The sequence below is a fragment of the Gracilinanus agilis genome, chromosome 1 (genome assembly GCF_016433145.1).
Source record: "Gracilinanus agilis isolate LMUSP501 chromosome 1, AgileGrace, whole genome shotgun sequence".
Taxonomy (NCBI): Eukaryota; Metazoa; Chordata; class Mammalia; order Didelphimorphia; family Didelphidae; genus Gracilinanus; species Gracilinanus agilis.
Window position 1 is genome coordinate 735,347,467 of NC_058130.1, and position 22,121 is coordinate 735,369,587.

The 22,121-nt window shown below is 37.3% G+C and overlaps 1 protein-coding gene across 2 annotated transcripts in view; it reads left to right on the forward strand.

The window, feature by feature from the left end:
- Positions 1–20,594, forward strand: part of PTBP1 (polypyrimidine tract binding protein 1) — a 29,145-nt gene extending 8,551 nt beyond the window's left edge. The window contains exons 3-15 of one of the 2 annotated variants that reach the window (XM_044672559.1): positions 6,113–6,188; positions 7,326–7,498; positions 9,175–9,321; positions 10,648–10,818; positions 11,449–11,559; positions 11,669–11,843; positions 12,596–12,673; positions 13,866–14,014; positions 16,389–16,422; positions 16,903–16,995; positions 17,504–17,720; positions 18,708–18,785; positions 19,076–20,594. In XM_044672559.1, coding sequence (XP_044528494.1) covers positions 6,113–6,188; positions 7,326–7,498; positions 9,175–9,321; positions 10,648–10,818; positions 11,449–11,559; positions 11,669–11,843; positions 12,596–12,673; positions 13,866–14,014; positions 16,389–16,422; positions 16,903–16,995; positions 17,504–17,720; positions 18,708–18,785; positions 19,076–19,208 — 1,635 coding nt within the window. In that variant the 3' untranslated portion in view covers positions 19,209–20,594. The remainder of the gene's footprint in view (positions 1–6,112; positions 6,189–7,325; positions 7,499–9,174; positions 9,322–10,647; positions 10,819–11,448; positions 11,560–11,668; positions 11,844–12,595; positions 12,674–13,865; positions 14,015–16,388; positions 16,423–16,902; positions 16,996–17,503; positions 17,721–18,707; positions 18,786–19,075) is intronic. The other variant, XM_044672568.1, reaches the window with a different exon arrangement.
- The last annotated feature ends 1,527 nt before the right edge of the window (positions 20,595–22,121 follow it).

A 22,121-nucleotide genomic window follows, 5' to 3' on the forward strand; every position in this document is an offset into this window, starting at 1 on the left:
ATCATTTCTTATAACATGGTATTCTGTCACCATGTCACAATTTATTCAGCTAATCCCCAGTTGATAAGACATCTCCATGATTTCAAATTCTTTGGCATCCCAAAAAGAGATTCCATTTAAAATAACCCTAGAAATATAAACTACCTGAAAATCTACTTGCCAAGACAAATAACTTATATAAACACAATTACAGAACGCTTAACAAATAAAAATAAAGGAAGATCTAAATAATTGGGAAAATGTTAATTGCTCATGGATAGACTGAGCTAATAAAATGACATTTCTCTCTAAGTTAATTTATTCAATGCCATGCCAGTTAAACTACCAAATAGTTATTTTCTATAATTAGAAAAAAATAACAATTCAACTGGAAGAATAAAAGGTTAAGTATATCTAGAGAATTGGGGTGGGGGGGAAGCAAGGAAAGTGGCCTTACCAGTACCACATCTCAAACTACTATAAAACACAATAATCATCAAGATCATCTGGTACTGGCTAAGAAATAGAATGATGGATCAATGGAATAGATTTAAATATACTCTATGCAGGGGAAAATGATTGTAGCAGCCTAGTGTTTGATAAACCCCCCTAGCTTTTGGGATGAACTCAACAAAAACTGCTGGGAAAATAGTATGGCAGAAACTAGGTATAGACCAACATCTCATCCTATATCAAGAAAACAGCAAAATGGTATATGATTTGGCTACAAAGAGTGATAATTTGTGAACAAATGAGATGAGAGCATTATTAGATATAAAATTAATTTTGATTATATCAAATTTAAAAAGTTTAATGTAATCAAGATTAGTCAAAGGACATGAACAAACTCTTTAGTGGAGGGTAAGATTGGTATACATTAACAGTGTGACATGTCAGATTCAAAAAACACTTGAATATAGATTGCAATAATTGATAAATAGAAACTTTATAAATCTGCTCCACTTTTTATAAATAACATCCTCAATTTTGTCAGACTGACAAAGGATGATAGAGACACCGAATGGAAGGAACTTGGAAATATTTGGCTTGGAAGAAAATATTTTAGTTGAAAGATTATCACGAGGAAAAACTATTGTACTACATTTGTTTTTGCTTGACTCCCAGAGTATTGAGTTAAAAATTGCAGTAAGCAAGATAAATAGGCTGAGTATAAAGGAAAAATCACTGAAGAATTAAGCTAAATTGTCACTACTAGGGTGCTCAAAAAGGGATTTCTGCAGCTATTCTTTCTAAGCTTCCTTCCCGTTATTATTGGACAATTAAGCACTATCTATTAGTTACTACAAGTAAGTATTAATTAAGTACTAAATAGTCAGCTGTTAAGTTGGGAGATCCAAAGCTTTTTCACTTACTTAATCCATTGATTCCTATGCAGATAACAAGCTACAAAAATAAGAACTGAGTAGGCATTGTGCTCTTGGAGGTTCTAGTCTGGTAGGAAAGGTTTTAACCAAATCACTTGACTTTTAATGCCCTTACTTGATGGATTCTCCTTGTTTGGAAGGAATAGAGATTTCATTGAATAAATAGTAGTTTTGAAACTTTTTTCCAGTTCTCCAAATATTCTTTAGCTTGTTTTATAATTCCTCTGAGGGAGGCTGAAAGGTGGTGGATAACTTAAGTTCTTGAGTTCTGGGCTGTGGTGGCCTAAGCTAATTTGGGGTATCTTGGATTGATTGGCACCAATAGAATACCCTCCCTCCTCACCCCTCAACTCCAACACCCTCGGAGACCTTTGGAGAAAGGACTTCTCATCAAACCAGTCAGACAGACTTGTACTAGTGACTTGACAGAGAATACTATCCTATATCTTGGCATAGAAATGCAGTTACATTACATACATACTCTTATTCTCCCTTTATATTTAAACATATACCTGAAAATTAGTTCTTAAGGGTATTATTTATGTTATATCTTTTATAATGGAAGGATAGAAAGTAGCTTAGCTTTGCCTAAGGCATCTACCCACAAATTGTGTATTTGGATTTTGTTACATTGGGATGAAAGTGTTAAATTAAGGAACTCTTATGTGATAATAATAATAATAATATGCCATTCACTAAATTTGGTTAGAAATTTAGAAAATGGCACTCAAACACCAAAACAACCAAGGGTCTTCATCTGAGTGTAATGTAGCCTAGTTGCATAGAAATGTTTTTGTGATTGAGCCAGGATCTTTGCCATGGGAACAGCAATTACGGTTTAAGGCACTTGGCCAAGAATGCTGTGAGGAAATTCCAACCTCTCCTCCTTATTGCTGTAGTTCAAAGACAAACTTTTTTAGGCTTTCTGTTGCTGGCATGATCACACATGTAAGCCACATGTTTTAATACATCTCTCCCCCTTCTCCAGAGACTTGCTAATTGCTTAATTTACAAGCAGTAACCTGTTTTGGGGAGAAAAGGGAGTTGAAACCTGCAAGTGACTAGAAATGGCTTGAAAAATTCTAGACTGCCTTTTTAAAAAACATGTACAATTACCTAAAGTCCGCTTAAACAGGATTTATAAATCATAAGCTTTATGGATAGAGAATGCCTAGTTTATAAAATTTTTGAGCTGGGAATATTAGACATCTAGTTCCCAACTCCTATGATTTCATCTGTCTTTCCCCCCCCCCCCCCCAAATCCATACCTTCTAATCTGCAAATGTTGGCTCCAAGGCAGAAGAATAAGAGGTAGGCAACTGGGGTTGAGTGATTTACCTAGGTCAGTGAGCCAGGCAGATGTGGCCCCCTGAAATGTTCTATCCATGGGAGTGACATTATTGCTAATCTGACGAATACAGTGAGTAGGATACAATACAATGAAACTTCAAAAGAGTTGCCTTAGAAACAGACTGACAGATGAGAATTTCCTTTGGCCCCCTCTTTAAAAAGTTTGCCCATCAGTGGCCTAGGTCATAGCTAGAAACTCAATTTTTTTGTGTGTAGAAAATTGCAATTGGCCTAAACAAATCCTGGGCTTCCTAGCATACCTTTCTCTTTCAGGGTACACTTTGATCACCTGCACCTTGGCTTCCAGAATCATCTTAGCCACTATTGAAATTTGATACTGATTTTTGGAAATGGAAAGAATGTTTGGAGCTCAACTAATAATACATTGTTTTATTTACCAATGTTTATCTTGTTAAGAGGAGGGCTGTTTTCCTTTACTGTATTATATTTTTTTAATGGGGGGGTTAGAGAAGCTCTTAACTTTTTTTTAACCCTTCCATCTTAGAATCATTACTATGTCTTGGTTCCAAAGCTGAAGAGTGGCAAGGACTAGGCAGTGGGAGTTAAGTGACTTTACCTAAGTAGGCAGTGGGAGTTAAGTGACTTTACCTAAGGTCACCCAACTAGGAAGTATGTGAGATCTGATTTGAACCTGGGATCTTCCATTTCTGGGACTGGCTCTTAATCCATTGATTCCCCCCTGAAGTTCCTAAATTCCTGTTGTGCCTAAGGAAGAGCTCTGCACAGCGAGGGGGTGAGAGTTTAAACACTAGTTAAATCATTAATCCTGAAGAGGTTAAAATGGCACCTGATTTTCAGTGTTCCTAGGATCAAGTTGTATAGTTAGTATACAGAGCAGGAAGGAATTGCATTACTTGATAGGTTCCAGAATTTTCTTGGCAGTTCAAAGGCCACATCACATCTTATATTCTTGTAACTGATTTGTTTCATAAGATGTTTGCATAGTTGCCAAGGTGAGGCTTTTTATACTTTGATAACTGGAGAATTAGCAAAATATTGAAACATGCATTTTTAAAAATTAAAGAATCTTAATATTGCATTCCATAGTTTTAGAAGTAGTAAAGAGGTGAAGTACAGATTTGGTTAGATTTTGATAACCCTTAATTCCTTCCTGGGTTGTCAGAAGTTTCAAGTGCTGAAGAAGCAAGTCTTCAGTTTTACTGGAGGGAAGGGGTCTCATTTTGTGGTGAAGATTTAAAAAAAATTTTTTTTTTTCAGCTACAACCATACAACTTTACAAACTAAAGTTTAAAAAAAAATATTTTCAACCAGTGCCACTCTTAAAGTAGATTTTCTTTGGTTCCTTTATTCCTTTTTATCTCAAAGTTTTACTTGTAAAGGTTTCTATGAATTTGATAATTAGGGACTTGATAAAAAGTAGGGTTTTAGGTTTTGCTATTTAGTAGTGGATAATAGTAAAATTGGGTGGGGAGTGATATTTAAGGGAGATGTGACTTTGCTCCATGCATGGACTCTGCTCGTGCATGTTCCATTTTGTTGGCTGAGAAAAGCATGCAGGACAGACCTTGAATTCAGAATTGTTGACCTTGAAAAAATGGCTTTTGGTTTGGCTAGAGCATTAAGATGAGTGGATGAGTGGGTTTTCAGTGCAAAATGGGAACCGTTTTTATAAATCTATTACCTCATCTGCTTTTGTTTCATAAACTATGAACAACTTTTAAACTATGGCAGTAAAAAATTAACTTTAGAATCTCTGTTAAGGTAGTTTGAATAATTTAATTTGTCTTGACTACATTAACCACCCACATGTGCTTGTCTTACTTCCCTTTTTTTATTCCATTTGGTCTTCTATCAACACAGAAGGCCTCTGTATATAGCTTGTAATTGCTGAGTGATAATATTTCATGTATCCACCAAGATAATGATTGGAGTGGATTTGGAGTCTTTGAAAAAATTACTTCTAGTGCAGATGTGGAAAAAGTAGTAACTCAGTGCAACACATGTGCCTTGTTCTATAACAATTTAAAAGTTTTGTAGATGTGTTTTATATAACTTAAACTTTTAATTTATCCTCTTTTAGCTTAACTCTAAAGTCTTTTGCATAGCTTTCAAAGTAAGTAGGTGATTTAGTTCCAATATGATAATAAAATGAAAATCTAGTATTTTTCTCTCAAATTGGGGTTAGAGGATTTCTTGGTTTTTACTGAGTTTCTGCCTCAGCTTTACACAGCCTGTTTTGGTTACAATGAACCAGTGAAAAAGAAATATTTTTCTTTTTAACACATTTGGATTGTTGGAAGTGTGTGTATGGGATAGGCTCAGTGATTGGTGGCAGGAAAATCAAAGCCGGTTTCTCTGCAGACAATTAATAAGCTTTTTTTGACCTAGTTTGTATCCTAGACACTGGAATGACTGAATAAATAGCACTTGTATTTTGAAGTGATACAGTTACCCCACTTGTCACTGGATAGTACTTGATAAAAGAGATAGTGTTTCGAGTAATCTCTGAAAGTGTGACAAAGCAGAGGGTAGGGTTTCATTGGAGCTGTTGGAAAATAGGGCATCTTCCTGTTGGCTGCATTGCAGGCTATGGAAATGGAGGTAGCCAGCTTCCTATTCACAAGGAGTTCTTTGTCACCCACTGGATTACTGCAGTCGTTTTTATGTGATAAATTCAAGACTACTAAAAATCTATTTTTCAATTTTTTAGACGGTTTTGGTTATAAGTGGACAGGTACTTTGCACTGCCTTTTGGAGCCTCATTGTAGCTACTTTATATACCAGAAAATAGGATTTTAAAGAAATTCCCAGTGGTGGGAGTTAGGGATATTAGGACAGGCTGTTGTGTGAACCTTAAGTAGTGGACTTCAGAAACTGACAAGAAAGAACCTGAGTACTTGAAGTCAATTTTAATGCCCTCCTGCAATTTTGGGGGGTCACCCTTTGGTTACATCTCAGGAAGATCTGTTGACCTCCCAGTAACTGGTAGCCAGCCATATCATCTTGCAAAATCATAGACAGAGGGAACTCAAATGTCACCCACTTTTGTCTTGCTTACTTTAATCTCCCAAAGAGATAATCTGCCTAAAAAATCCCTTTTATTCTTGGGAGTTTAGTTAGAAAAGTTTTCGATAATTGCCTTTTGGGACTGTTGGTCTTTCTGGCTAATCTTTTCCTCTCAGGGAACCCACATCCTGCTAATATTTGTGGCTAGTTGACACTTCAGGTAGATACTGAGCCAAGCTTTTGGAATCCATTAAAGGCTACTTATAAGGTTTAAGCTTGCACTACAATAAGTACTATATCTATTATCTCTTACTCTTGTACATCTGATTTTAGGAATTGTTCTGTTCTCAAAGTACTTGAATTACAATTTAGTAAATACAACTACTCACCCTTTTCCTTTTTTCTTCCAGCGGGGATCTGACGAGCTTTTCTCTACTTGTGTTACTAACGGACCCTTTATCATGAGCAGCAACTCTGCTTCTGCAGGTAAAATTGCTAGCCAAAATATTTGGAAACCTATGGCCAGATATTTAAATATGGAGACTACTTCAATAGTCTACTTGCTCTTTCTTATTCAACATTCTAATTGGTTTGGTGGGAATTTCTTTCAGTAAATAGAGCTACTTTCTTCATAAGACTTTATTCTTAGTTCATACTCTTGACCTTGGAAACTGAATTTGGAGCATGCAAATAGGAATTTGTTGAGAAGCCCCCACAGTTGATAGAAGAAATTTAGAAAAGCTAAAGGAATTACTCTCTAGATGCACATAATCATTAACACGGGAATTAATGTTTTATATAAAACCCTAATAAGTAATACTTTTTCTTTCTTTACTTGAAACTTGTGGTTTGGAATTACTTCATTAATGCAGATATTATAACCTGTATAGTCATCATTTCAGTTGGTCCTATGTGTGAGATGTTTTAGCAATTGTCCATTGAACTGTCTTCTTTTGTGTAGTTTGACCTTTGAACTTTGCGGCATGAAATTAAAGGAAAGGTGATAATTTTATGGGACACTAAATCTTTTAAGATAATGTATACTGATTCTTGTACTTCAGGAAAATTTACACATGATCAAAGAGTAATTTTATATTCTATCTTTGGAGTTTGTTCTAAATGTCTAAGACAGTTTGAAGTTAAGTTTGAGTTTTTTGGAGTCTGACTTTTTCAGTTTTTAAAAAATCCATAATAATGGAGGTAGAGGAAAACTAGCATTGCTTTTTAAAAAATTTTTATTAAATATGCGCTTTGGAAGGGTTTTTTCCTCTAAATAGGATGCTTTCTTGGATACCTGCAGAGCAGGTTGGAGGCCTGGGGTGGGGAGCACCTGCTTCAGAATTTAAACTAGTCAGTAAAAAGAAAGGACTATTATAGGAAGTGCTATTATGAGTGCTGCAGGTTTGAAGAATCTTGGATGTTACTCTGAAGGATACATGAGGAAAAAAGTAATAATGAAGTTCTATAGTTTTAAATTAGCATTGTACTAGAAGCCCTGGGTATTTCTCCTGGTCTATAGAATGGGTTGATGGGACAGGAAAACAGCTTTTTACCTTCATATGAACTGAGAATTGGTCTTACAGTTCACTTAATATTCAGGGCTATAAAAACATTTCTTTTCAGCTAATGGAAATGACAGCAAGAAATTCAAAGGTGATAACAGAAGTCCAGGAGTCCCTTCCCGAGTAATCCATGTGAGAAAACTCCCAGGTGACGTCACAGAAGCTGAAGTTATTTCCCTGGGATTACCATTTGGCAAGGTCACCAATCTTCTAATGCTGAAAGGCAAAAACCAGGTATTGATGTTTCTGTTAAGAGTTTATTTGGAATATGTAATTATGCTGATTATCATAAAAATTGACCAAATAAGTTTTAAAAAATTCTGCAAAAGCAGCATACTTGCCTTGCAGTCAACTCATTTTGATACCTTGGTATAATCTTTGGGTAGGCCTAATAGTACTTCAGATGTAATCTTTACGTGGATAAGGGGCATGTGTGTGTTGTGTCCAAACATCTTGTTCAGTTTCTCTTTAGTTCTGGGACAGCTGTTCCTTGGAGCAGAGATCTTTTTCCTGGCTCAGCTGCTGACTTAAATCTGTGCTGTTGTGTAAATCAATTTTTCTAGCATCAATTTATCTGAAATATGGGAGTGATAACTGCCTACTTCAGATTTAAAGTTAGGATCAAATGAGGTAATGTGAACCCATACATTTTAAATGTTTAAACATCAAATGCAAATTGTTAATTTACTTCCTAGGACAGTAAATGTAGAGCTATAGAGGAATCTCCTAAACTTTCTACTTCCGATAATGGACTAAGAATGAGATCTAGATAAGGAAGTATAACAAGAAAACAAGGTCAGGTAGTAAGTTGAAGATTCTAACTTAAGTCCTCTGACTCCAAATTCAGTATTCTTTAGCTTAAGTCTTTCTTACTTTGGTATTCAGATTGTGCACAAATGTTTCTTTCCAATTGTATTTCTTGGTGTTAATAGTGGAATTGAGATAGCAATCTCAAGTGTGAGAAGCAGATTTAATCCCAGGAAAATTACTACTTTCCAGCCCTTTTGATTTGAAGGGTCTTGAAGAACACCAGTTTTACTGAGTCTTAAAAGAGATTTCGATAGTGAACCTTATAAGAACATTTTATTTTTTAAGCCCTTATCTTCCGTCTTGGAGTCAATACTGTGTATTGGCTCCAAGGCAGAAGAGTGGTAAGGATAGGCAATGGGGGTCAAGTGACTTGCCCAGGGTCACACAGCTGGGAAGTGTCTGAGGTCTAGAAGAACATTAAAAAAAAAATCCTTATATCTTAGAATCAAGGGCTTGGCAATGGGATTGAGGTGACCTGCCCAGGGTCATACAACTAGGAAGTGTTTGGGGGTCATATTTGAACCTAGGACCTCCCATCTCCAGGCCTGGCTTTCAATCCACTGAGCTACCCAGCTGCCGCGTTTTATTAAGGTTGCTATTTGCTAAATAGTTAGTGAAAGCAAATGTTGTAGATATTAAGAATTTTTATGACCAGTTTTTTCCCCCAGTAGTTAATAATCAATAGTCTCTTGGCTTTGAGATCTGAGAATTGAGTTTTTTTTGCTATTAGAATGCACCTCGGTGGGCTCTGTGGATTGCGAGTCAGACCCAGAGACTGAGGTGTCCTGGGTTCAAATTTGGCCTCAGATACTTCCTAGTTGTGTAACCCATACCAATCTTTTGCCTTAGAACCAATATCCAGTATTGATTCTAAGATGGAAGGTGAGGGTTTAAAAAAAAACAAACGCTTTTTAATCACCTTATAACCTGTAGGCACAATTTATAACAGTAATCTATGAGATAGACCATTTCCCCATCCTTCATCCCTCTCCCAGTGTACTTGATTCATTAGTTTATGACATTGTCTCCACTCATTAAGAATGATTCCTTGATATTGCCTTGGACATACCAACTAATTGAGGCATCCTTGCTTTTTTTAGGCTTTCCTTGAAATGAACACAGAAGAGGCATCAAACACTATGGTAAGTTACTATACCACAGTGACTCCTGTCCTCCGAAGCCAGCCTATCTACATTCAGTTCTCAAACCACAAGGAGCTCAAAACAGACAACTCTCCAAACCAAGCAGTGAGTATTTTTGTTGTTGAGTTTAAATCATTTGATCCCCACCCCCTTTTCCTCCCTTTCCACTAATATCTACTAGGTATTGCGGATACATAAGAGAACACACATAAGGAAAGCATCAATGTTCCCTCCCAAAAGACAAGACTAAAAGATAAAGCAAATTACACTTCCAATATTTTGAACTGGGTTTTGTAGGATAGACTAGGTAACACTTAGATGATTGCCAGTATGAATGATCAAAGATAGATTCATGCGTTCATCAACTCTTTTCTCAACTAGGAGCAGGGCAATGGAAAGAACAGGGGTATGAAGGAGAATTCCAAGAAAGTGATGTTTATACTAAGCAAATAAGACAGGACCAGGGTCATGGAAAAACGTGAAAGCCAGACAGAAGAGTTTAGAAAAGGGTGTGTAGTTGTGATTTGAGGAATATCTGTTAGAAGAGCTTTCATGGATTATGGGACGGGGGATAATCTTGATTATAGGTAAGGTAGTAGTGAGATTTCAGAGGAAGGGGTAAATCTACAGAATTGGGGAGAATGGAAAGTTTTGGTCTTTAATTTGAAGTATTGAGGTCTTGACTCTGAGTCACATTTAGCAACAAGATTAATGGCAGCAAAGGGCTAGAATTATTAACTCAATGAAGAATATAGATTGAACAAATGCTTGTTCTAGGTTTTTTTAATCCAATATTTTATCTAATACTGACCCCAGCTTCCTGGTTTAAAAAGAGAGTGTGTTTATGGGTCCACAAATAGCATTCTGAAAGCTCAGGGAAGAGTTCTTTTGATTTAATATTCTTGCCTAATTATATCATGTGTATTTATTGACTTAGATACTCAGTTTTTGCTTTGAATTCTTGAGTTGACTTTTATGTGAACTTTAGCACCTAATGGCTAGCAAATAAAATTGTATGGGAAGTTCTGTAGTTTTTATGCTCTTACATTTCCCCATGTCTTTGAAGACAGGAACGCTGAAGACACATAATGACTGTCCTGTGGGGCTTCCTTGTTAAGGATACCCTTATACTCAAAGTCTTTGGTGAACCCAAGGAAAACATTGAAAATAAAAAGTGATTATGGGAAAGTTTTTCAATCTTATGATTGAAGGCATATTGTAGGTTTGAAAGTACTTGTTTTAATGTCTGTTGTCCCTGCTGACTGCCTGTCAGATAAGAAGTAGGAGCTTTGTTGTTCAGCTTGTGGTTGTGGTTGTAGTAGCAGCATGCAAATGAAGAATTGGCTACACATGATGCAATAGCATGAATATCCTGTAGATTTTGGACATGGTACAAGGAAAGTACTAACCAGATGGGAATGTCTTCCACAGCGTGCCCAGGCAGCACTTCAAGCTGTAAACTCCGTTCAATCAGGAAATCTAGCCCTTTCTGCCTCTGCTGCAGCAGCCGATGCAGGAATGGCAGTGGCTGGCCAGAGTCCAGTTTTGAGGATCATCGTAGAAAATCTCTTTTACCCAGTCACTTTGGATGTACTGCACCAGGTGAGATTGGATGATGGGTAGCAGTGTATTGGATAAATAAAGGGCCATAGATTTTGCTTTTTTCCCCTATTTAGAACTCAAAGGTTGCCCTTAGAACCCTGCTTTAGGTATATTTTACCTATTTAAGGCTCCTAGCATAAAGACTGGTGCCAACCTGGCTTCTTCATAATCCTTCATAAAGTGAAGATTTTTCTTGACCTTTTTTTGGTAACTTGAATCCATTTGGTTGTCTGGCACAACTTATGAAGCTCTTCTAAGAATGGTCACAAATGACCAAAGTTTGATATGACCACAAAAGAAACTTAATTATAATGTTATATTTCATTCATTTTCATAGATATTCTTACTTCAGGAGATGATTGTTTAAAGTCAAAACATTATGTTAATCTTAAGGGCTACTGTGTGGTGTAGGTATAGTGAAAGTTTGACTATAAAGAATTTTATCCTAGGACGTTTATTACTATTCCAGAATATTCATTCTGCTATTGAAGCCAACTTGTTTCCTTTAAAGAGGTGAGGATTTTACTCAAATTTGAATGCAAGACATAATTAGTCATGTCTAGGTATTCTAGCAAATGCTGTCAGCTTTAGACCTGTTGGAAGACTTGCCACTGTTCACTTTCTTTACAGATTTTCTCCAAGTTTGGCACAGTACTGAAAATAATAACCTTCACCAAGAACAACCAGTTCCAGGCTCTGTTACAATATTCTGACCCTGTGAGTGCCCAGCATGCTAAATTGGTGAGTGTACCCACTGTTACTTAGTGGCTTTTCCCCTTTTGAAATGGTTTGACCTTGTGAAAGGGTCTGGTCTGCTTATTGCTTTCTCTGATTTCTTTCTCCTCTATAGTCTCTTGATGGGCAGAATATCTACAATGCCTGTTGTACACTGCGCATTGACTTTTCTAAACTCACCAGCCTCAATGTGAAATACAACAATGATAAAAGTAGAGACTACACTCGCCCAGATCTGCCCTCTGGTGACAGCCAGCCTTCCCTTGATCAGACTATGGCAGCAGCCTTTGGTAAGGATTCTTCATCTTAGCAGCTTCTTGATCTAACCTGGTGGCCACGTTCTGATTCTCATCTGTTGATGTTTTTCTGTGCTAAGTATTAGTAAGAGACAATTTGCTCATCTCTGTCACTGGCTAAAAGTTCCCTGCTGCACAGTTGAAAGGAATGTTTAATATCTACACCAATAAGCCCTGTGAAGCACTTAAAAGCAGAAAACCACCACGCTTCCACTGTCACATTTCAGTTTGGGCATCAAAATTAGGGTTTTCCGAAGATGAACACCTAAAGAGCCCTTGAGCCCAGGAGAGAACAGCTTATGTGCTTAATGAAATCCCAACTTTTTTGACATTTGCTTAGGAATTCAATATTGTTAATGGGGGGAAAGAATGCTTCACTTTCTACACAAAGCAAAGAATAAAATAGGGGCCTAAAGTCTGCATATCCTGTAAATATGAATAGAGATTTTAAATGCCTTTTCATTTGAGGATACAATAATAGTCCCCTTCTAATTAGCTTTGTCTAGTGCCCTCTCGTACCATTAAGGAACCTAGAGAAATTTTATTTTGACTCACTGGTTTTTAAACATAATACACTGGGGGGAAAGCGTATGGAGAACATAAAACGTGCTTTTAAATTTTCAGCCTCTCCCTTTAAAGCAAAGCATGGTGTATATTCAATACAATCTCTTGTTGTTTGGGATTCATTCTGACATTTTCTCCTGGAGGTTTGTGGGTGCGATGATTAGTATTTCGTTTATTTCTAGGTGCACCTGGTATAATCTCTGCCTCTCCATACGCAGGAGCTGGTTTCCCTCCCACCTTTGCAATTCCTCAAGCTGCAGGTATTCATGAATTTTGTGATCCTCACCCGTAGTTTGATTATGCATGCCCATTTCACTGTAAAAGCAAAATAAAAAATACACAAAAGAACTCTCCTCTCCCCCCCTTTCACACCACCAATACCACCACCACCATCACCACCACCACCAAAACACTAAAACAACAAAATCATGCCCATAACAGTTTAAAAACAAACAAAACCAACCAAATTAGACCTATTCCTAATTAAACAGTCCTGAGTGCACAGGTAACTGAGGGAAAGCCAACTTCCTGGGAGAACTTGCTTAGCACCAGGGTGATAATTGAAGAGGTAGAATATTTGGAGGTTAACTTGTATCATTTTAATGATGACAGTGAGTAAGGAGAGCTGTGAAGATACTAATGCTTTTGTAGTCTCATGTTGGCGAGAGCTCCCTCCTGCTCGTCGCCAGTTAACTTGATAGTTTCTGTGGTTCTGGTTCCCTTTCAAGCTGCCAGGGGAGATGGCCTGAACTGAATGGTTGAAGTTTATTCATAGTAAATTGAATAAATGGCCTGGTAAGCAAACAGCATACATGAGATTAAGAAGCATGATGACAATGGGCACACCTAAGGACGTTTTCATTCAAGTAGTCTGTTTCCGTGTGGCAGTTCCTTATGCTTTCTCCCATTCGTCTTTGGAAATCATTCTGGTGCCCTTTGGGTCGTTTATCCATGCTGTTGCCCATAAGAGTGGAAGATTGTTTAACTTAACTACATGACAGTGGAAAACCAAGACTAATTGACTCATTTGGCCCCCAGCGGGCCTGATGCATAATCTGTGTTTATGTATTTGATCATATGCATGGAAGAATGGCGTACTCCGCATGCAGTTGGTCAGTATGGTTTACAGACACGCTGCTTGTATTTTTTTTTTTTTTTACTTCTGTTTTGCACTCATGGACCCAAAGCTTTGTGCTATGTTTGACCGCATGTAGAAATGTAAGAATTTTGAAACTAGCAAGGTTGTGTCTAAAACTTAACAGTAAGCATCACTGAAAATGTTTTAAAGTAATGAAAATTACTTAACACAGTATTAGTTTTTTATAGGAAAATGGCTCTTAACCATTATCATTTGCATGGCACTGGGAAGACTTAAATTTCTTCCTTCAGCTGCAGCCCGGGAACAGTAGACTATGTGCTGGTTTTATATTGGTTTCTTCTTTTAATTTCCAGGACTCTCCGTTCCAAATGTTCATGGAGCCCTTGCTCCTCTGGCTATTCCATCAGCAGCTGCTGCTGCAGCTGCAGCCGGGCGGATTGCCATTCCTGGTCTCACAGGGGCAGGGAATTCTGTCTTGCTGGTTAGCAACTTGAACCCAGAGGTTAGTAGAGCTTTATCATCTCCTTTTATTCCAGTCAACTCTTAATTCTCACTTTCTGGAAACCTTCAGAGAATGTTTCACTTTATCTTAAATCTTTTACTAAGGATGCAGCCAAACTAGAAAATCGAGTAGGGTGGGTCCTGCTCATCTGAACAGTATTTTTATTTAGAATTGGGGTATATCAAACCCCACTGGATATCATTCATTTTCATGAATCCAAGGAAGGGAACCTGACCCATATTATATTCTCTTTAATTTTCCAGCTGGTGATGGTTCGATTCTCAGTTTCATTATAATACTTTTTTTTAAAGAGTAACATTAAATTGAATATGAAGAGAGTCTGTTCTGCCCTCTACTCTCTGTTAATGTCTTTAAATCTTGCCAGCTTGGCTTTTGTGTATTCCTGCCATGTTTTTCCCCCTTCTGGCCATTTGCTCACATTTATTTTCCTTTCCGAAGATTGCTTGGAAGTTTTCTTATTCTTCCCCTAACACCTTGAAATTTACATTTTCAATTTTATAATTTTACTCAGAGTTGAAATATTTTTTGTTTTTCACTGAAGGCAATCTTTAAAAAGCAAATTTAGAATAATATCAAAAGATGCAGTCTAACCAAACTTCGTTATTTGGTGACTTTGGGTCCAAATAACTTTACTTGGACTGGACTTAAAAATTTTCATTAATCATTAGGGGAAGAGACCTGAAATTGGTGATATTTGAAAGTAACAGTAAGACTGCATATGAAAATAAATGTATTGATTTTATGTCAGTAATTGCCTCAAAGAGCTTGGATGAGAGAGTAATGCTCAAAATATTTAACTCTTGATGGGATTAACATTTAATCAATTTTTCAGACCATTCTTTTCATCTGTCTGACACTCCTATCATATACTATTTTTCCATAAGGCATGAGATAGGGCAATTGCTCTGAAGCACAGCGTACAACCCCCCCACCCCCACATCCCTTTCCAGCTTGGATCATGATCATTCTGGTGGCCTTATGCACATATGAGGGATGGATGGAAACAACTTTAGAATAATTAGGAGTACTAGAATTCCTTTTCACTAAATGATTCAAATTCATTGTTCCTGGTCAGTTATTTGCTGCAGTGCTGGATTGGATTAAACATCAAACCCAGTCTGCTGATAGAGTATTTCAGTAATAAAGAATAATTACCTTTTTTATGAAAGGAACTGTTGACTATTTCATGCCTTTTTACATTTTTGATGAGTTCTTTACTATCCATCCAGCTTATCTTTGGGCTAGAAAGACTGATAGTTGTAGTGAAGCTATAAACTAACAGACTTGAATCTTGTCATTCATTGCTCATGTAATCAATGTTTTTAGAAACTTATCTTTGTAACCAGTTAGTAAGAGACAATGTTTTTGTGGAGTGAGTTTAATGGCATAGGTGAAACTTTTATGGGAACCCAAACTGGAAAAATTAAGTTGAAGAAATATCAGAAAAGGGGGACTGGCTACTGGTTTGTCTCTTACCTACCCTCCCCCCTTTACCTATAACTCAAACTTACTTGGCTTATTGGTAGGATCATCTTGGATTGGAATTAGCTTATTGAGTTGTGTGTTTAAAACATTGTACTCCAGGGGAACTAAAGGAAGAGTGAGCTAGTTACTTCTTAATTGCTGACTCCAGTTTTTCTCAGCTTGCATTGTGCAGTTTGTGCATGCAACATCTTTATATAGCACTGCTGTTTCAAAGCAGTGTATTCTTTCAAAACCAAAGGGTGCACAAGGAGCCAAATTCAAAGCAGAAATGGTGCTTTGGGCCATCTTTATTATGAAAAACAATTTGGCATCTTTAGAAGTCACTCTGCACTAATATTGTTTCTTGCCCTCTGTGTATATCAAGTAAAGATACTTTTCTTTATCATTGTGTTCCACTAGATAAAACCTAATAACTTCTGTAAACGAGTATTGTATAGAATATTCTATATCTTACTGATGGAACACTACATATTTCCTTATGTATTTACTGACCTGTGTTTTTTGCTACTTTTTTCTTTTCTCCCCTTCCCCTTTCCCAATTTTTTTTCCTACCCTTGATCCGGAATTTCTTTGCCAACTGACTGCACGGTACTTCTGCTTCCTGTTGTTGCTTGAAACAAACCAAAACCAAAACAAAACAAAACACACAATAAAAATTCCCCTTCCAAAAAAACCCTGCTCTTCGGAAACCAACCTGCCCTTCAATATTAACCATCTTGAAAACTTCATCATCCATCAACCAATTTCGCCATTTCCTGCGGGGACTGCCCTTCCTCGTGGTGGACGATTTGTGCAACCTCCGCTCTCCCCTTCGATTCCTTACCTTCTCCCCTGTCCCTCCGCTGCCTTGCTCTGCTGTTCTCTAAAGAGAGTTACACCCCAATGCCTCTTTATTCTTTTCGGTATGTTATTATTCACACTTTTTATTACTTTGTTTTCATTTATTTGAGATTACTTTTGATGCCTCAAATGTCCAGTTGTTTGCAGTTTGCCATTTTGAATGCACAGTTTCATTTTGTATTATCATAGTTTGGCCTTTTATATTTATTTTACTGTGGTCCCTTAGATGTGCATGGTTTACTGCTCTGCATGTCTTTAAGAGAAATATTGGTAGCATGCTAGTTGATAGTTCTGGTTAGGCTTGCATTTTAATTTACTATTTAAAGTTCAGTATTTCGTAATTCTGCTTTGTATAGGTTTCTACAACTAGCAGAATGAGTAGTAAAGTTCGTTGAAATAAGACGTCATATTGTGAATGGGTTTTTTGGTTTGGGTTATTTTTAAATTTTCCTTTTTGGGCTAATTCTTAGAAGTTATAATTCTTAGTTTTTCCCAGCATGTTTGTTATCTAAGGATTGTCTTTGTTTCCTGAATTTTTGAAGGCGTTTATGGTGATGTCCAGCGAGTGAAGATCTTATTCAATAAGAAAGAGAATGCCTTGGTTCAGATGGCAGATGGAAACCAGGCCCAACTTGGTAAGACTGCTTCATTCGTTATCCATATACTCTGAAACGCATGTTTTTTTGTTTTTTGTTTTTTCATCACACCATTTTACAGGGTAGAAGAGATAATGGTCGTCTTAGCCAAGGTGGTAGAATATTGACCTGGTCTCCTATTTTATATGGTCCTTTTTGAAAAGTTTTTTGAAACTTTAAATCAAGACTCAAAAAGTTCAGGATACTAGCTTATTGTAAAGACTAAATTTAAAATTTCTAATATGTAAATGTTTTGAAATTAATAGTATATTTTTTGGACAAGAAGTTGTCAAAGTAATTTTTAACTGCCTTATGCTTAACTGGAATTATTTACAAACAGTATTTTTTAAGGTTAGAGCAACAGGTGTCTTCTGTTATAGACCATGCCTAGTGATTCTCTTCAAAAGGTATTAGGTAAAATTCACATATTGGAAATAATGTTAGGTAGGGCTATCAGGCCATAGAATAAGATGTTGAAACAACCTGTTCTTATCTCACCTTTTTTCAGCCATGAGCCATCTAAATGGACAGAAACTTCATGGGAAGCCAATCAGAATCACTCTTTCCAAGCACCAGACAGTTCAGCTTCCTCGTGAAGGACAAGAAGACCAAGGCTTGACTAAAGACTATGGAAATTCACCCCTTCATCGTTTCAAGAAACCAGGCTCCAAAAACTTTCAAAATATCTTCCCTCCGTCTGCTACCCTGCACCTTTCTAATATACCGTAAGCATATATCAACATTTATTGTAATATCTTTAGTGTTTACCATGATGCTTTGTGTTTGGCAGGTGTTTATAGAATTGAATTATAGGCTACAGATCACAAAACATTTATATACATGAAAGTATTAAAACACTGGACTTGAATAGGTGTCCCTTTAGGAATAGCATCTCTGAGGGAAGGACTATGGTACAGTAGCTGGAGATGACTAGTTTTGGAAATTATGAACTTGACACCTTGAAGATGTCTGATAGTCATTTAGAAACAACAGATTTAATTTATCTGTGTGTGAAATCAGATTGGAGACAGAATAGCAGCATTGCAAGATAAATATATGCATGGTGGAATTGACATTGTGTTTTTTGAAACCATCATTGAACTAATACCATGTGATCAGAAAATTCCTAGTAGGAAGTGCTTTTTTTCAGAGCTTAGTATCTTAAGTTTTGTTGTTGCATGTTTCTAATTAATTGTCATCTACTAAAGTCCTATTATATGAGAGGTGGCTTTTGAGTTTTCACCTTTTAGGACAAAGGGCCTTGAGTTTGAGCCAGAAAAAGAGTTGGCTTTTTGTCAGACCAGATGAACAAACCATGAGAATCCCACGTTACCCCTATTTGAGCCACCCTAAGTAAAGGGTCTCTTAGTTGTCCTCTCCCCAGTACAGCCAGAGAGAAGCAGCCATGGATGGCTCAGTGGATAGGGAAGTGACCAAGGAGCCAGACACAGTCTCCTACTTCTTGGCTATATAACTTGGAACAAGCCAGTCCTGAGGTCAGCTTTCTAAGTTGTTTTTTGGCTTTTTGGCAGAGGTAGGGTTTCCTGCACTAGGAGTTTCCTTTCCGAGGATTTAAGTAAGCTGGCTATCTCTGGAGGATGGGAGATTGATTTTTCTGGTTCTCTCTTCAATGTTTGTAATTTTCCCCCAATGACAGAGGATGGGGATGAAGTAAAGATAGCATATGGTAAAAGTATCCTTTTCACTTCTAGGCCTTCTATATCTGAAGAAGACCTTAAGATGTTGTTCTCAAGCAATGGAGGAATGGTCAAAGGATTCAAGTTCTTCCAGTAAGTACATAAGAATACCATAAATTGTTCTTTGTAATATATCGGGAGGGAAAGCACAGTAGGAGGGGGAGAGAGAGATATATGAATGTGGCTGTCTGTGTGAGCATGATCATTGTATCACCAAAATAGGAAAAACTAACTTTTCTAGAACTCTTAATAGTTGGAGTAATAGAAGTTTACCTGTCCCAAGCACTGGACTAATGTAGAAGGAAACATGTTCTTGAGGAGAGTCTTAATTAACATCTGTAAATATGACAGCATTTGGATTTTTTTTTTTTTAATCTTTACAGAAAGGACCGGAAGATGGCTCTGATCCAGATGGGCTCAGTGGAAGAAGCCATTCAATCCCTTATTGACCTTCATAACCACGACCTTGGAGAGAACCACCACCTTCGGGTGTCCTTCTCAAAGTCTACCATTTAAAATTTGGGAAGGCACAAGATAGAGAATGAACCTGACTGACGAGAACCCTAGGGTTTCAGCCTGGTCTGTAAAGGCTGAGCACCTGGGATCACTTCCATCATTCCAGATTTAAAAAAGCCACTTTAAAAGCAGCTGAAGTGACCTTAAAAGACCAGAGATTTTATTTTTTTAAGTGAAATCAGTTTACCTGTTTTTAAAAAAATTAAATCTAATTCACATTGTTAACCTTGCGGTGGTGGGATAGCAATCTTGGTGACTGTACAAAAGCTACATGATGAAAAATCACAAGTTAAGTTTACGCTTTTTTGGAAACTGCTCTGGGAATTTTCTCCCCATCCCCTAAAAAGAATCCTAACAAATTTATCAGGTTTCACATTGATGCCTTTTAATTTTCTTTACCCAGTCAAGCCTTTAAAGACCCCAAACCACTGTGTGATCACTCTGTCGCCTGAGAGTCAGGATCTTGCAAAGTATGGGATGGGTCCCCATACCCATCTAGTCCTGGGTTTTAGGATTATGCTCCTAATCCTGGATTCTGCTATCCTGTGCCTTAAACTTTTTTTTTTTTTCTTTTGGGAGAGTGGGGAAGCAGGGAACTACCATGGTGTATCAGCAGAAAGATAGGTTTTGAGCTTGGAGCATTGAAGGGGATGAGGAAGCTCATTCTGCTCAAGATTAGATGAGAAGTTGGCCAAGTGGATAAAGAAAATATTGGGCATTGACTCTACTGTCTGAATTGTCTCATAATCTACATAGTATCATGTATCTTTCCAATGTATCTCCATCGGTATTCTGTTTCCAGCAGAAGTCAGTGGGATTGGTTAGAAACATTCAATTGACCAAGCAAATAGGTCTGAGCAAGTCAGTTTTCCTTGTCATACATTTTTATTCTAGTGTTGACAGCAGTTAAGCCCCTGCCTTCTATGACTTGATCAAGCTTATTATACTTCATCATTGATTGAACCCTTTTGTAGATGAATCAGCATGAATTTTTCCAAATTTGTAGGTGCATTTAGTGATTCTTGGGATTTCTTTTGTGGGGTAAAGCCCCTAAGTTAGTGAGATGTTAAGCTGAGGCATAATTTATGACTCTAGTTTGACCTTTATTGAGACCAAGTAGTTCCTACCATCGTCCTGTTGCTTTGTCTTCAGCATTTGTTTGAATCCTTGTATTATACTTTTGATGCAGTTGCTGTCATCTGTGCCTAGCAATATTCCAGTTGACCAAATATTCTAATCTTTTTTTTTCATTTATATGCAAAAGATAGTTTAAGTAACTTTTATAGAAGAGGATTAAAAATGGTATAAGTGTAATCTAAATTTACTCTTGTGGTATTACCCTTTGTATACTGTGCTTTTATTTTATTCTTTGGTAATTAAGTGAAATTGTAGGGCAGGAATTTAGTTTCGATTTATCAAGCTGCGGTCATGGATATGAGGTTGATCAGTAAAGGGAATGTAATTGGATTGGAACATAGATTGGGCTAAGTAGATGTAAATGTTCAAAGCAGCAAACAACAGTGGCTTCTGAAGAGCTGGATTATTGAGTGAATGGACCCAGGCTAAAGTTCTCTCTCTCTCTCTCTCTCTCTCTCTCTCTCTCTCTTTTTTTAAACCCCACCCCCTCAGATCCAGAACTTAGAGAAGAAACATCTGTAAATTTTTCTGCAGATGAGTACATCTAGTAGGCTGAGCCAACTTGTATTATGTTCAGGTGGCTTTAGAATATGGTCCTTGCTTCTCCCCATACCATTCTGCCTTCTATTTTCACACAATCCGATGTTGCCTTACATCTTTGTTTAACCTTTTTAACCTGCTTATCTGCAAAACAGATCTCTTAATACATTTTTCAGGGTTTTTTTCTGCAAATTGTGGACCAAAGTTTTTTTTTTTTTTTTTTGTCTACCTTTTAGTGTTGGTAGTCATGGTATCCCAAAACTCTTGGCTGGCTCAGCACTGAAAGTTTGAAGTCTTAACCTTTTCTAGTTCCTCCCTGACCTCTTAAGGGTGTGAACTATGCTGGAGGAAGGATGTGATGTCTGAGTGTGAATTTGGCTTGGGTTGCTGGCATAAAATGTGGGCAGTCTTCCCTGTTTCCATCTTGCTGATAGGGAGGAGTGGGATATTAAATTTGCCATAAGAACAATGATTGTGACAGCCTTTTAAAAATTGTTCTTTAATCTCTGTGCTGGTTTAAAGAGATTTCTCCCAGGCTGATCTCTCAAGTTGGTCACTTTTGGGAACTGATTTTTGCAGGAATAATCTGCATTTCAATTTTTTGTTATTGTTCTTCCCTCCCCTCCCCCATAACCCAAATACCTGGGATGAAGTTGTTCCCCCAGAGGCAGAACAAACTCTGCTGTCCTGCCCTCCTTCCCGGTTTTTTCCTCCCAAAGTAGTTTCATTTGAGCCCAAGTGCACAGCTGGGGACAAGCTCTCAGAACTCATTTGGCTTTACTTTAAACTCATTTGGCTGTTTGGGATGCACACAAGGAGGTTGGCCTTTGTTACAAGTTTTTGGCTTTGCTTTAAGATAACTCAGCCAGCAATCAGGCAGGAGTGGGTTTTTTTGTTTTGTTTTTTGTTTTGTTTGCCAGATAGTGATTCTGTGGCAAGCCCAGCACCCAGGCGACTGTGGGTCTGTCCTTTGGATCCCTGTGTTTTGCATGTAAAGAATGTGAGTAACAAAGGGTGTACATATTTATAATTTTTTTATACCTGTTGTAAGACATGAGGGGGCAGCAAAACCCAGTTTTTTTTTAATGGTGAACAGATGTATTGTATATTTTGATAACAGCTATTCCAGGTTCAGTATTGTGAAAGTGGGGGGAGGGTAACCACAAACAAATTCCATTGCCTGTTTCAGAGAATGTTTGTAATGCGAAAAGAATTGAATTAAAACTATTTTATAAC